The sequence below is a fragment of the Paralichthys olivaceus genome, chromosome 16, assembly GCF_024713975.1.
Source record: "Paralichthys olivaceus isolate ysfri-2021 chromosome 16, ASM2471397v2, whole genome shotgun sequence".
Classification (NCBI taxonomy): domain Eukaryota; kingdom Metazoa; phylum Chordata; class Actinopteri; order Pleuronectiformes; family Paralichthyidae; genus Paralichthys; species Paralichthys olivaceus.
The window spans coordinates 9,532,542-9,547,700 of record NC_091108.1 but is presented as its reverse complement, the minus strand read 5'-3'; the positions used below and the strand labels follow the sequence as shown (position 1 = coordinate 9,547,700).

At 42.0% G+C, this 15,159-nt stretch overlaps 1 protein-coding gene across 1 annotated transcript in view; it reads right to left on the bottom strand.

Annotated features, from left to right (window-relative positions):
- Positions 1-14,025, bottom strand: part of LOC109642279 (solute carrier family 22 member 23-like) — a 31,788-nt gene extending 17,763 nt beyond the window's left edge. The window contains exons 1-3 of the mRNA XM_020106992.2: positions 13,402-14,025; positions 7,034-7,137; positions 6,760-6,914 (exon numbers count right to left, since the gene is read on the bottom strand). Coding sequence (XP_019962551.2) covers positions 6,760-6,914; positions 7,034-7,137; positions 13,402-13,848 — 706 coding nt within the window. The 5' untranslated portion in view covers positions 13,849-14,025. The remainder of the gene's footprint in view (positions 1-6,759; positions 6,915-7,033; positions 7,138-13,401) is intronic.
- Positions 14,026-15,159: the final 1,134 nt, after the last annotated feature.

The following is a 15,159-nucleotide window of genomic DNA, read 5'->3' as shown; positions in this document are numbered from 1 at the left end:
GTCTCAGGGACAAACAGATAGCGCAGCTACTTTGGCCTCTTTCTTCAGAGGAACATAATCACAACCTCCACCACCGTCAAGTTTGTTGTTGTGAGAAACTCTTGACTCACGCTGCCTTTTAGTGAATGTATTGCTTAAAGGTAGGGTCAGTAACTTGTTTCTGAAACACTTAATCTTATTTGTGGAAATCTTCATTTCGCAATTGCCATTAAAAAAGTCTAGGAAAAAACACAAGCTGATGTCTCTGGCCCTCGCTGGACTGTAATGAATTAATCTTGTCATTCGCACAATATGAAATGATAGCCTGGCATACTTGTTGTCACCAACTGACTGACAGAAAAGTTCGCTTCTAGCAGTTTTCAAAGTGTAGCCTGCTAGCTTTTCCAGGATTACCAAACCTAGCTTTAACAAACAACATAGCAACATAAGGGATCTTTGCAGTTACCAAATTATCATGTCATATGAGATCAAATGTCACATGACCCAATATTTAAAAAAGGGGAAATGCTCTCAAGTGACCTTACATAATGACATGTGCTGTAGTCAAGCCACCATACAATCCTACATGACCCCAGCCTCTCTCCACAGTCCATACACAAACTGCTCTACTCATTTTATCCGTGCACACCAGAGCCCTAATTTCTTAATACAACAAATACTTGTTTTACTTCCTCCACCTGCCTTAAGTATTACCATTTAGATTTATATGGATTTTAAATGCTTTATTTAAATGTGTTCATGTGATAAAGGTTAATCTCATGCTGTGCCAGAGGGGCCGTAAACTCAGGAACAGTCTACGACAAGGTTGAAAGGATTTGTTCCGAAGAATCACATGACCATAGCAGGACCGCCAAACCTAATGTGTACAATAGTGTTGCAATAGATAGTTTAAACACTGAAGTGTCCCCATATGAAAAGTAATAACTAACTCTATAACATCAGGAGCACTAAATCTTTGAAAATCTTCGACACAAACCATTATGGAAAAGAGCATTAATATACTTTTCATATCACATTCCCTTCTCTGTGTTCCTGGTACTCTTCTGTTTGCATTCATGTTCCTGACCACTGCCCATAATAATCCAGTTGAGAATGATTCTATTAGGAATCTATTGACGACGTTTTTCTTTCTCAAACTTTATCTGCCCCATCTTTTTCTTCATACTGGATTATTAACAATATCCAAGCCACAACATCCACCATTATCGATAACATTCTGTCGTCGAGATCATCACACACATGGAGCAGTCACAAGCATGTGTGTGAAAGGTCACTGACTGGAAAGTTGTGAAGCTCTTTATGATGCATGACCCAAGAGAATCATGCGGTCTGCCTGTTGTTTCCCACTCTGTGTAAGTCTACTGTCTCTCTCTTTACAAGGCTTTTCCTCTCTTTCAGACACATACACACACCCTTCGCATGTACAGACATGCCACCTCCCATTCAGTCATGGAGAGTGAGCAAGCACCACCATGTGTTTAAAGCGCATTGGAATTTCGTGTACTTCTAAAATTCAACATCATATGGGAATTTAAAAGGTGCGAGTTGAAGCACATTAAAGCCAATGCATAATTGTTATAGAAAGAAGCCACACTTGAAGTTACATAGTGTGTACTTTTGTCTGTCTCTAAGTGCTAATCTGATATTTGCTATAAATGAACACTTCTGGGGGGTAAAAAAAAATCTATTCGAGAAAAACAACAGATTTCAGGCCGTGAGAGCTAATGGGAGTGCACAATACAACCTGTGTAAACAAAGAGCGAGCTAGCTCTGGCCCACTGCCCCACAGCTCAGTCACCTCGTCTCCAGCTGATCACAAAATTCTCACACAGCGCGGACGGCTAGTATGACTCAGTTCGTTGATGCAGTGTGTGTGTGTGTGTTTGTAGGTGGGGGGGTCAGATGTGAGGTTCGGGGGTTGGGGATGAGGTGACGTGGGAGTGTTTGCTGTGGAATAAAAAAAATTGCATTAGTGAGCAGTACCATGATGCTGAGCTATAGGTACTGTGAACCTTTCCTAGTGCTGGGCTGCTAAAAACACACGCTGATGGAGCACTGAGGTATAAATAGCAGCTCTGGATCAGATGACTTTCTATAGCTATCTGCTTTAATGCTCTGCTGGTATACCTACTGTGGAGGCAACATGCTCTAGATGCATTAGCTTTATACGTGATACAGTTTAATGTTAATATGCAGAAAAATCTGTGATGGTACTGCAATTGTGTTACATTGCCCCTTAAGTCACTCTCAGAGGTGAAAAATCTTGCGCCCCCTCTCTCTCTCTCTCTATCTCTCTCTCTCTCTTCCTCTGCCAGTTTCCACATTCCTCCCAGTTTTCATGTTCCTCTTTTTTCCCTCATGGTCATCGCTGGACCCCTTTCTCTTTTTATCCCTTTGTCTGAAACCAACCCGGCACCAATTCTCTTTTCTGTCTTTCTTTGTGGTAGTTAACGTCAGGAGCTGTGTTAAGTGTCAGATCATATCAGCCACGTTTCGCCCTGCACTGGGCTCGAGTCCAACTTGGTTGAACGGGTAGTTCAAAAATGCCCACGCTCTTAAACATAAGGGGCTTACCCACTTCCTCAATGGATTTTCTGATTGATGCCTGCTTGGATCAATGAGGGGTCAGAAAGCCCCTGTCTTTTAATTAGTGCATTAACGTATTAACAAGAACTAGTGCAGTGCCCATTCCAAACCTGCCTGTTTGGAATGGGCTGTTTTCTTGACCTGTGGTGATGCTGGTTGCAGCTTTCTTTCTATAACTGTAAAAGTGAATTGCAGTTTTTGAGCTGCAGAAAGCAAAGACCAGCTGCGGGACTTGGTCCACAGAACCCTGAAGCTGTGCCACCTCTGCCGCACAAAGAGCTATTCACCTGTTTATTCAAAGTCTGATGAAGCTCGACTCACTACACTGAACGAGAATGAACATTTATCGTGATTGATAACATCACTTACATTGATGAGTCCCAGCTGCCGCTGCTACAGAGCGCTGGTTACTTGTGTCTTCAAAGATTATAGGTATTGCAAATTGCACATACAAACAGGGATTTGCCTCAGACTTTCCTTTGCAAGCAAAGTCAAACAAAGCAACACACAAAGGAGGATCATGTCTTTTCTTATGTTACATCCATAAACGTCATATGACCGACATGGAGTCAAGACTACAATGCATATTAGCTTTGCTAAACTCTTCACCATGTTGCCAGCTCTCATGCGAACGCATTTAATACCCTGAACCTTGAAATAAGAAGGATTGATTCAGTAATGTGTTATTGAACGACTGTGCTCCTCCTCTTGGAGCGGCTCAAGTGGAGTTTTGTCAATATGCAGTGTGGCTACAGGGTAAATATCATGTGACAGGGGCCACACATGATCTGAAATATGGTGGACAGTATAGCAACACAAATCCTATACAATTCTGCAAAGCCCAAACAAATATCATTCCAGCACTTTCCACAGTGCTACAGCAAACTGTTCTTAGAGAGATATTATTAGCAAAGAACCATGAAGATCCTGTGTTTGCTGCTGATGCAAAGGGCTCAATATTAAATTAAACCAGACTCCATAATCCTGGTCCTGGGGTTTGACCCATTCTCTTCAGAAACTTTAAACGTGATATATCAGATATTTTTCTTGTCCTCTGAGCCATTTCTTAACTACACAGGTTCTAGAATATGATTGTAGAGGGTACGGTGTTGCATCAACCTTTCATAAAGTATCTCAGTACAAGAAAGAATTTCCATGACAATGTCTGTGACCACTTAATTTACTCTGCAATCAGTGTATTTTAGTTGTGTAGATTGTACGGTGTAACAGCAAATGCAGAACTAAAAAATAGGGAAGAATAAAATAAAGAAGAGAGTAGTAGAGAGCTGAGGAGGAGAAGAGCTGGGGGCTGGGAAGGTACCATTAAAAAGTAGACTGAGAAAAGAAGAGGAAGAATAACAAAAAGTATTAAAAACTAATAATGAGAAGAGTAAAAAAAAATAATACTTTCACAATGAGCATACCCTTGAGACATACGTGTGTGTATATATATACATATTTGGAATGCAGCTCTGCAACAGTAAAGCCCTGAAGTATAAAACTGAGAAATTCAAATAAATACATATGTTGATTACGTTTTTGTATATTTACTTATTTCTGCCTTTAAAATACACATTAAATCCACATACACAGTACTCGTATGTCAATTCTAAGCTGTAACTAAACAAGTAGTTTTGCTATATTCTTTGCTGTTAATTGTTGCCTTTATTGTTTTGTACCATTTCTTTAGTGGAAATTGAATATGATAACAACAAACAAACCAATGCATGCTTCATAAGCTTGTGTGGTAGAATGCAAATACATCCCATTGTGAATTCCCTCCACCTTCTATTGGGCTCCAATTGAGAACCACTGATTTATTGAACCATAAACTGTTGGCTAACGTGAAAACAATGGAGGATAATGTCAAGTTCATTTAAATTTGATAAGACAAAGCTACTGTACAGTTTAACTCTGCCTTTGCCTCCTGCCGCGCCCCTTTTCCTTTGTCCTGGTACTCAACGGTGTTTCGGTTCAGGGAGTGGGGGAAAGGCCTTTCAGGGTGTACAGTGTAGAGTAAATTATAAAGACAAGGACACCAAGGGCCCCTTCCTTAATCATCTCACTCTCGCTTCCCTGCTCTCAACCTCCACCTCCCTCCATTTTTGCAACCTTCCTCTGCACTGGTCAATTACTGCGGCCAAGAGGCTTTTAAGGATCCATAGCTGAGACCATCTGCTGCGTGGCCAATTATCAGGACACTATCGAAAAGTCTGTTACCTCCCCGCGCTTTGGAACCTGACACGTAACATGCCCACAGAGCTAATGATTTAAGCCTTTACGGTGCCGAGAGAAGGTCACGTCAACAGAGGATTCATCTCCACCAACATAGAGCCGCTTGCAGACTCTTCCTGCAGTGATGAGGGAAGCTACACAAGTTACCCCTTCTGTCATTTTCAGATTGTTGATTAGCAGCAAAAAGGATTTAATCTCTGTAAAAGACATGCTCTTGATGCACCTATGTGAAAATTTAAGAGTAAACAAGCTTAAGGGGGATTGCAGTTTCTCGGTAATGAGAATCTATCAGGACAATGGCATTTGGCTGATTAAACGTGAGGAAGTAACTGCAACATGATAACTGTTCTTTCGGCTGAATGCTAACCTCAGCATGAGACAAGAATTAAAGGGGAATAGCTGTTTGATCAAGTGTGTCAGGTTGGTAGTGACAGCTCAAACAATGGGAGGATATTAGGGATTAAGAGGGAGGTACAGACTAAATTAAACTGTTATAATTATCGCAGCTTTATTAAGAAAACATTATATATTTTAAGAGAAGAATAACGCTGTGACAGATTTTGGCTAAAGTTGATTTTTGTTATTTATGTCTCATTTTTAGTTATATGGGGATGCGATCAATTATATTAAAGTATTTTTCTCAGCCCATAAAAGGAAAACCGCACCTTGCCGTCCAACAAGAGCTGCTCTTACCTCCTGGACATTGTCTCAAACAAACAAGTTTGACCTACAGGTTATTTCTGCATCGCTGCTGAGGCCATTTGTTGTCAGCACTTCTGTTTAGTGCAAACACTAAATCCAGGAACCCTCTACGAAACAGAGCAACAAGAAGCTTTCAAAGCGTTCAAATGCTACGTGAAGGTCCTGCAGCAAAATACAGCACCAAAGACGATACTTTCAGCCAGAAACTTTTCAACTAGAAACTTTAAAATCTCTATTAGAGACATAGTTTTTAATCAGCTCAACAACAACAAACAAGCTAATTGAAAAATCTGGAAAAAGGTTAGCATTTCAGCCAACAGAGCTAACGTTTGCCTCTGTGTGATATCTGAGCTCTAGTGTTTCAATGATGACTAAAATTGATGTAGCAAGTATGCTTAATTTATTTTTACTTTTTAAGATTCAAGAATTTGTACCAATACATCAGAGATAAAAACATTTCATTGCCCTCCACTGTCTTTCTATCTGTTGTAGTTGCATCCTCGTCACTTCTGTCTGCTAGCAAAAAAATCAAGGTTCATTTTAGTTTTATATTCTTCAAGGGCCACACTAATATATCAAAGCCATATGTCACACTTATGTTTCTAATGTGACGGCTGGAAGTGCTTCTCTTTGGAAAGGCATCTCACTTGTGATGGTGGTGATGATGATATTACTCACAGCTAGTTTTAGCCTAAACAAACTAATCCTAACCCACACACAAAATGGCTGGTTTACGGGTATTTGTTAAATTAAATTAAAAACTGGAAATTACCCTTTTCCAGTCTCTTGTGCTGCATCAGTAATCTGCTTGGCAACTAACATCATATGGCACTAAATCTCCATCTGCAAGCAATGTAGCATCAGATGATGCTAATAGATAATGCTAAACCACCACCTTTCGCAGTTGGCTTAATATAGCTTTAATGTAGTAAAGTAAAGTTGAAGTGGATCTAAGTGTCAAGCCATTTCGTGTTCGCTTCCATGTTCGCTTCACTTCACTGTATTTTATCCGATCTCCTACAGCCAGAGATTTTAAGTGCATAACAATGTCCAGTCTAGCACTGTTGTTGGTGCACTCACCAGAATCACCTGAGAAGCAAAAGAAATGTGCAGCACACCCATGCAAAGACGGTCATTTACATCAGGTCGTTTTTATTAACTATGTTATCTTGCATTGAACTGCCTCTATAGAAAAGGCATTAACACAGGGCTTTTAGCTGAGGGTTCAACACTTACTGAGGACGTAGAGAGAGAGGGTGATTCCTGCTAGACAGAAGCCCTCAAAGAATCGCAAGGTGCTGAACATGGGAACGTTGACGGAGAAGGCCACAGTCAGACCAAACACCAGCATGAACAGTACCGATATGATCAGCACTGGGTGACGGCCAAACCTACGGAAAAAGTTAAATAGCAACATTGATTATTGATACTTTTAATGCGGTAAATACCTTTCAATTTCACATTTCTATCTATAAAAGTTAGAGTGAATGAACTTAGTTGAAAATCTCACCAGTCAGCCAGGATTCCAAACACTAGGTATCCAAAGATGGATCCCACCAACAGAGAGAACTTTGCAATATGGACTTTCCATGCTGAGTCACACACCAGACTCCACTGTGGAGACAAATAAACACAGACATTAGTTCTGAGAAATCAATGCTGGGTAAAGAAAAGAAAATGGAAGTGAAAGACAAATATAATGTTTTGAAGATGAGTCATTTTTGTCTCTTGACTATCCTTCTCTGCTTGGTCTGTCTGATGTATGAGACCGTCTGCCCATAACTGCTTTCCCATTCAAGTAAATATCAGGTAAACATCAACGTGATATTCCCTCATCTCCGTTATTCCTCCAACTATTACTTTTTCTTTTCTCCAAATATTATTTTACACAATATATCGCAAGCAGTTTTTATGTAATGCTTTGTACCAATTAATTACAAATATAGTAAACCTCTAAAGATACTTATATTTTAGAGTTTTTCTGATTGAGTGACTATTCATATGGTTATTTGCTAATTTAGTACAAAAATATTTAAATGTATTTTCTATCATGTTGAGTTAGTGAGACTAAATCAAATAAAAAAAACACCTTTACATTGAATTATTATTATCTCATTTTAAACTTTTTATGTGTATTTTCTCCTCTACAGTGTGAAAAGATGGTTTATCACAGGCCTCCACGTTTTCTTTGCAGATTCAAACCCTGAGGACTCCTAGTTAACAATGCAGTGTGTGAATTGAGCACGCCCTGACCTTTCCCCCTACAGCAGTCACAAGTTGTGACCAGACCATGTGCACACAAGCAGTGATCATAAAGATGTGCAGCAGCAAATATGGAAAAATAATCTACACAAACCTGCAACATCGACTAATATTGGCATGACTGATAAATTATCCTACTCGACTGGATGATACTGAGAGGAACAGAATTTGAACATCGTAAAAGGAAGTGGATATTTGGGCTCTTTTTTTGCAACATATGCCTCCCAGGCGTCTTTGCTGAGAGACGCAGCAGGAACGAGCAGATATGGGCTTAGTCGTCATAGAAGGTGCATTGCGTATTGGAGTCAGATCAATGCTGACCTCAGATCTGTTTCATTTATACACCGCACCTTCTCACTATAAAACAATATAAGAAAACACCTTCACATACAAAGTGTGGTTTGTTTCAGTGAGGGGCTCTAACCTCCCATTACCTCAACCATAGTGACTCGTCCAGAATGGAACGCTCCAGGATTACCCAGAGCCACCCAGCCATCACATGATCCAGGCATGCCACTCATTCAGGGTTTCAGTATCAATGTCAGCAGAGAAAAAGACAGTGGGAGGCAAACAAGTTCCTATTACACAATCCCAGCAACACTAAAAAAAAACTGTATCTTCCCTCATCCAGGAGCTTGACTGAAATTAAACTCTGAGTTTGCAATTAAACAAGTTCCAGCAGGGCACGCGCGGATGACAGCGCAGAACAGACATGTGCAGCTGACCACAGACAGATCACCAATGCTGACATTCTCAAGTCACATGACTAGGCAGCGATGTCTCATGAGTGGTGAGCGCTGAAATGTGAGGCTACTTGGGCAGAGAATGTCTGGTTGGGATTCTCCAAAGTATCATTAATGTGCCTCATTTGCATGTATTATTAACCAGGTCTCTCTCCAGGCCAAAGGCTCTGACCGAGCTCATCGTTAACGGGCCTCCGCTCTGCTATTGGCACAGGTAAGAAAAAGCAGACAGATCCTCAGCTACAGCAGAACAGAGAAATCCCAGCAAAGTGTGATTCAGTCTAAAGCATGAGTCAGATCATGTAGCTTGTCTCCTCTGCCCCCTATTATTTCTGCCAGTCGCTCCCTTGCTATTGTCTTGCTCATTTGGGAGTAATGAATAGATGTCAGTGAGCAGAGATGGCTTGGACACGTATAAATCTAAAAGCTGATGGAAAACGCTGAACAATGCAGGGCCAAGAGAAAATCGGTTTGAAGTCCCCGGGGTGTCTGTCGACCTCTCTCAAAACGACCGGCCACCAATCAGTCTACACCGTTGAGTCTAATTAGCTCCCATGAAGTAGCTCTCCCAACTACAGCTGCACATTTCTGCACTCATTGAACTAGAGGGGTGGTGGGTGGGGGTTTGAGAGGAGGGAGGGGTGAGGACAGGCGGGAGATGGATGAAAAGCACGGGGAGGCAGGAATAAAGATTATACAATGTTGAAGCAGAAAATGCTTAAGAGACGGAGAGCAACGTAAAAAGAATAAAAGGAAAGCATGGGGACAGGTAGCAAGCTGAGGAGAAGGGAAATGCTTAAAAAGCAATTGCGAGATGAAGGCGGAAAAACACATGGAGAGACTGCTGCATAGTTACTGCCTAGCAACAGACCATCGCTGTGGTGATCAGACTCTTTCTGCTTCCAAGTGCAAGTTTTAACACCAGTGCATCAACGAGAGGCTGAAATTTTATAATGTGGTGGTAGTGTAGGTAAAGGAGAACGAGTGAGAGCAGAAGGATTAATCTTTACTACACATATTCATATTTATCATATTTATATTGCAGATATGAGGATATTGCCGGAAAACGAAGGGCTTATACAGCTGTAGCATTCTGATGAGAAAAAATGGCATGTTTGACAAGTTACACTTCCCTGTAACCAACAGTGACAGATAGTGAAACAGCAAACCTTTGTCAATCTATTACTCACTGTATTGTTTTGTTGGCAGCTGAGAACCTCCCACTACATGTCTCTGTCACCACAGAGACTTCAAATGCATTAACAACCCACAAACATGAATTCCATAACACAGTCCTACAAACAAACTTAAACCAAGGACAAGGGTCAGGCACCCCCATAACGCTCAGCCCTCCCTGTTACGAAACAGCACATATCAGAAACAAGCCTGTAACACTCTCAAGGAGCCTTCAACAGAGTTTTATCTTTTGGTCACACTGGCTTCCTCTCCTCCCAGCTGACACTGCGAGTGGCTGTCATTGTGTGCTGACTGGGTATCTGCAGTGGGGTCATCGCCTTTCGACAGCTGAGACTGTTTCAGAGTGTCCCACACTGATCCAGAGTCAGCGGACGGAGCCAGGCAGCTGGGTAAACAGTATGTAGGGACCCGGAGCTGAGAGGCCTGCGTGGTGTTCAGCTGAAATATCATCTTTCACATCTATGGGTGTGGGACCTCTCGATACTGATACTGGGTCTGGGTGTACCCACAGTTGTGCTTTGCAACATATGGTCCATATCACCTCCATACAATGCCGCAAGATAAAAATGGCAATGACATACCATGTAACTGAACCATGTTGAGTTGTGCACAAACAACTCCTCAACTCAGAATTGCCTTTATTGTCAATTGCATATTAGCAAAAGATTTTACAGTTTCCACAACTAACGTCTTCAAAAGTCTCACTGATTATTTGCCATTTTGCCTAAAAACTGACTTCATCAATTAATCATTATTCAAATTGTTAGTAATTTTAATATTTTTCTGTTGACTAGTTGTTTTCGGTGTTCATCCATGCTTGTTTGTTTATTTGTTTGCAGTATTACCCCAAAACTACTGGATGAATTGGTGCGTAATGGTCAGGAGAGAACAGACTACATTTTGGTGAGGATCCAGGATTTCTTTTTTTTTTACTTTCTGTAACATTGTGAGATTTGTTCTGTGTTTTCAACATTTTCCTTGATTTTGCAGAAAATAATTCACAGATCTCGATGAAAAAACTATCAGGCGTTTGTGTAGTGGACTGATATTTATGAGTCTGTAAATTGGTGCAGATCCAAACAGAGGTTTGAGTTCTACTGATTTTCATTCTAGTTTAGTAAGCAAATGAGCAGCAACAGCTTCCAAAACAAAAGGATTTGTTGTCATCATTTTAACTGTAATATTTTTGAGTTTGGGAAAACAAGCTATTCAAAGAACCCTGGGGTTTCTATACCTTTTTCTGACAATTTGAAAACAAGACAAAAAATAACAGTTTCGCATTCAAGCTTAAATCCATGAGGGTGTCATAGCTTGGTATGAGTCCAAACCCCACTCTACAGTGGAGTATGATAAGAGGGGAAATCCTAAATTCACTATTAGATGAAAAAAATAATCAGCAGTCTTTAAATGCCTCTTGTCCCTGATTAAGACACAAGAAGCCAGCTCATATACAGGATCAATACAGAGGTTAATCTTTGCTTTGTCCACTCAGATAGTGTGTGCAGCTGCTGTGTTGCAGAGACTATCTGTCTCTGAGTAATGATACATTCTCATTTCTCAGGCTCAGTCCAATTAGGACGGACCCTGAGGAGAGCTTTGACTCAATTAGGACGGGTCTTCAAATTCACCTCTCTGGATCCTTCACCACCACCTCAACCTCCTCTGACCACCTCCATCAAGGCCGTCTCTCTCTGGGACGCCGGGGAAAATGGAGCAAGCGCAAATGCATTTAAATGCATTCCTTTGCTATGGATTCTGGAAGCAAAACCCAAGCAGCAAACGGGGGAAAGCATCAACATCTATTTACATGTACAGCACATGCGGTAAGAATTTGTTGGTGCATTCTGGCAGTGTTGGCACAATGTCCCGCTTTTTAGGGATCCACTGTCGTGTGCAGTTGTGCCGATGCAATCTAAACATAGGGACAAATGCCAAGTCATCATTTCTTGCTGAAGTGTCATCCTCATGTCTGTGCTGCGTTGGGGCCTTAGAGGAGTGAGGGACAGGTCGACAAAGGGACACGATGTTGAGGGTTTATTATGGTGCTTCATTTCATTTTTTGGAAGAGTCTCCTGCAATGACATCTGATTCAAATCCTTCAAATGGTGACCTTGTTGGAATGTGGACGACACTGGTCAGTGAAGACAAGCACTGCAACGCACTTATACCAACTGCTCAGCCCCGTCACTGATCTGCAATGGTGGTAGTGTCAACATGACATTCTGGTTGTGTGCAAAGGCAACACAGAAGAGAGAATCTACAGGTTACAGTCACCAGCATGAGAAGAGGCAGCAGTGCATTAGAGCTAAAGTCACATGAGAACTCCCTGTTCAGTTTTTATGGCCAAGAACAGAAATTTTTGGATTTTTAGTAATAAACACCCACCCAGTTGTTTTTCCTCACAATATGACATAATATTCAGCTGAAGGTTTGTTGTATTTTGAAGGAATCCATCCATAAGAACTAGCTCTGTAACCCCACCTATACCAAATAACCCTGCGGACACTTAATGAAATCCAGGCTTTAACTGTCCCTCAGCTTGTGGTGAAATTAAAAAAAAATGCCACAGCTGCATTTTGTTTATCAATTGTATCTATCAAAAGAGTCCATTATGAGTTATAAAATAGATGAGCTGCTGGCATCACTGGGCGCCACGACCTCCTCCTATATGGCACGGAGGGGCTTCAAAGCGTGGCTCCAGATCAAACTCCTGCTGATAAGCCTTTTGATTACATTACAAACCCTTCAGAGGTGAAGATGCTGCAGATTAAAATGCAATTTACTTTGCTCTGCAAGGGTGTGGGAGGTCATCAGAGTGTGTGTCAACATTTAAACTTGTCATAATGAACACAGTGACTCTCTGTCCTAATGGCTCCCTGTGATCACAACAGATGTGATCCCATCAATCAGCCCCTGATGTTAAAGTCATGTTTACTAAGAAAGGATTGTGTATTACAGAGTCACACTAGCAGACCAACTATAAAGACTACAGGCCGATACTGTCCACCCCTCAACCTGCCCTGTTAAAGGAATATAATGGGGATGCCACAGTAGGTAGAGGCATCCATTCTGAGTTAAAGTGTCCAGAATGAGAGCGGCGAGAAAAGGCTGGTGTTTGGTTATGGGGCAGAGATCGGGCAGCTGATGTTTGTCCAGGGATGGGGTTGTAATATTCTAGAGCGTGCACAGACTGACCTTTGCTCCAAATCAAAAGGCTGCATGTCTATTATGTGCATTACGACAACCGGCAAATTCCACCAGCCCATGGCAGCTTTGCCAAAAGTGCCGGTGCATGATGGCCTCTCCATGCATAGGTCACAGTTTGTGTCAGGATGTGTCACTGTCACGCTCTCACCTATGTATTCCTACTAGTATTGGGGGGTATTAGTGATTCCCTACAGACAGTGCTAGACCAAGCCTTGGGTGCAACAATGGAGGCGTATCCATAGCTGGCAAAAACATGATTTGGGCACAATTTGATAAAGAAGAGACTGGGATGCTGTTTGAAAGTGGTGTATTTTTTTAAAATGATGGATATTGTGTTGATAAGGGCCAGGGTTTCACTCTCTTACCAGAGTAAATCAATCCTAATGGGATTATAGGGAGGATCGGGTGACAGAGGCACAACACAATGAGATGGAAGAAGGATGCCCATTCCTGGGAATGGGCATCTTACCTTGGTTACCACGTTATGCACGAGTCCCGTGTGCAGCTCGAACGTCCACTCGCTGCACTGACACTGCATTGAGATGCTGTTATTGTGGCTGCCGTAACTTCCATTGGCATACATGTGAGCTGACCGCGCGCCGCTGCTGTTGTGGGGACTGTCCAGCAGCGAGGAGTGACCCGGTGCGCTCTGGTTGTAAGTCAGGTTCGCCAGCGGCTGCACGCATGTGTTGTTCGGCTGTGCCAGGAGGAAATTGTCCGAGAACTGGCTGAATCCAATGAATAGCGCCGGGATCCATGTCAGCACGATCAGCTGTTTCTGGTATTTCCCAAATCCCCCGAGAAACGGCAGCACGGAGCAGTCGATGCGCGTTAGCAGCCCCGGCGACGTGGTTTCGGGGGACACGAAGCCGTTCTCCGGCTGGTGGTCCTCCCTGTCGAGCTGCACCACGGCCATCGCGGTTCCGCCAGATAGATGCCTCCGTGTGCGTGAGTGTGTGTGTGTGGCGAAGCCGGGGTTGCAGTGCTACCACCCCCCCCACCCTCGCCTGTCGACTCCACAATGCGTCAATGCGCCCCCAGCTCCCCGGCGCTGAAAGACGTGCGCAGTCACTCAGTCCCAGTCAGTCAGTCTCTGGAATGGAAATAAGACGCACCTCTCTATTACCAGGAAGCACTTCCGTCTGTCGGTCTGTCCGTCTAACAAACAAGTGCTGGACTGAGAGCAGCCTCAAAGATCAGAGTCACACACACTGACACACACGAAGCTCACTGCTCGATGAGGCCGTGACGAGAGAAAAAGAAACTGTTCCATGGTCCCCGTCCTCTTTAATGTGTCCGTGTCGCTGAGGCGGCAGAGGATCTTCCTGAGGGAGCCACAGGTAACACACCTGCCCACCAGGCTTTGAGCTGTTGACTCAACTCAACATGGCCACAGGTCACACTGTGAGGGGACAATCTGACACAAGTACTTATTATTGTTCCTCGTAATGCTTCAACATGCACAGTGGTGGCACGTAACAAAGTACTTTTACTTCGTTACTGTACCTTCTGTCTTTGGTGATGCATTTTTAGCTTGTTGCCTTTGATGTTTGTATTTGTCTTCTTTTAAAAAATTCTTATCGGATGTTTTGAAATATGAAATATAAGTATTATTATTTGTTGTTATTATTAATTATTATTAATTTATTTTTATTACTACATAAATTTAAATTATGCCGCTACAGTGCCTCACATTAGATGTTTGCATTATGCTTATATATATATATATATATGTGTGTGTGTGTGTGTGTGTGTGTAAACATTGAGTATGACATATAAAATATATATAAATGTTATATTATACATATGTATAATAAGGTCCAGTGTGTAAGATTTGGGTGAAAGGGAATTATTGGCAGAAATTGAATGTAGAATAATCCTTATGATGTTTTCACTAGTTCGTTTCATCTAAATTGAATTGTAGTTTTCTTTACCCAAGAAAAGACCCTTTATATTTAAATACTTTATATTTACATCGAGGGGACCCTCTCTACGGAGGCCACCATGTTTTTTACATTAGTCCAGACTGAACAAACTGAACACTTTTTGAGTTTTTATGACAACTGAAGCTACCACAGGTTCTTTTTCATGTTTGGAAGGGGAGGGTGAGGTGAGGGGTGTTCAGCTGCAACATGTAATTTCAACACTAGATATCACAAAATTCTACACACTGTACCTTTAAGTCATCAAAATGAGAAGGGAAATGGTCAGATAACAGATCAATTAC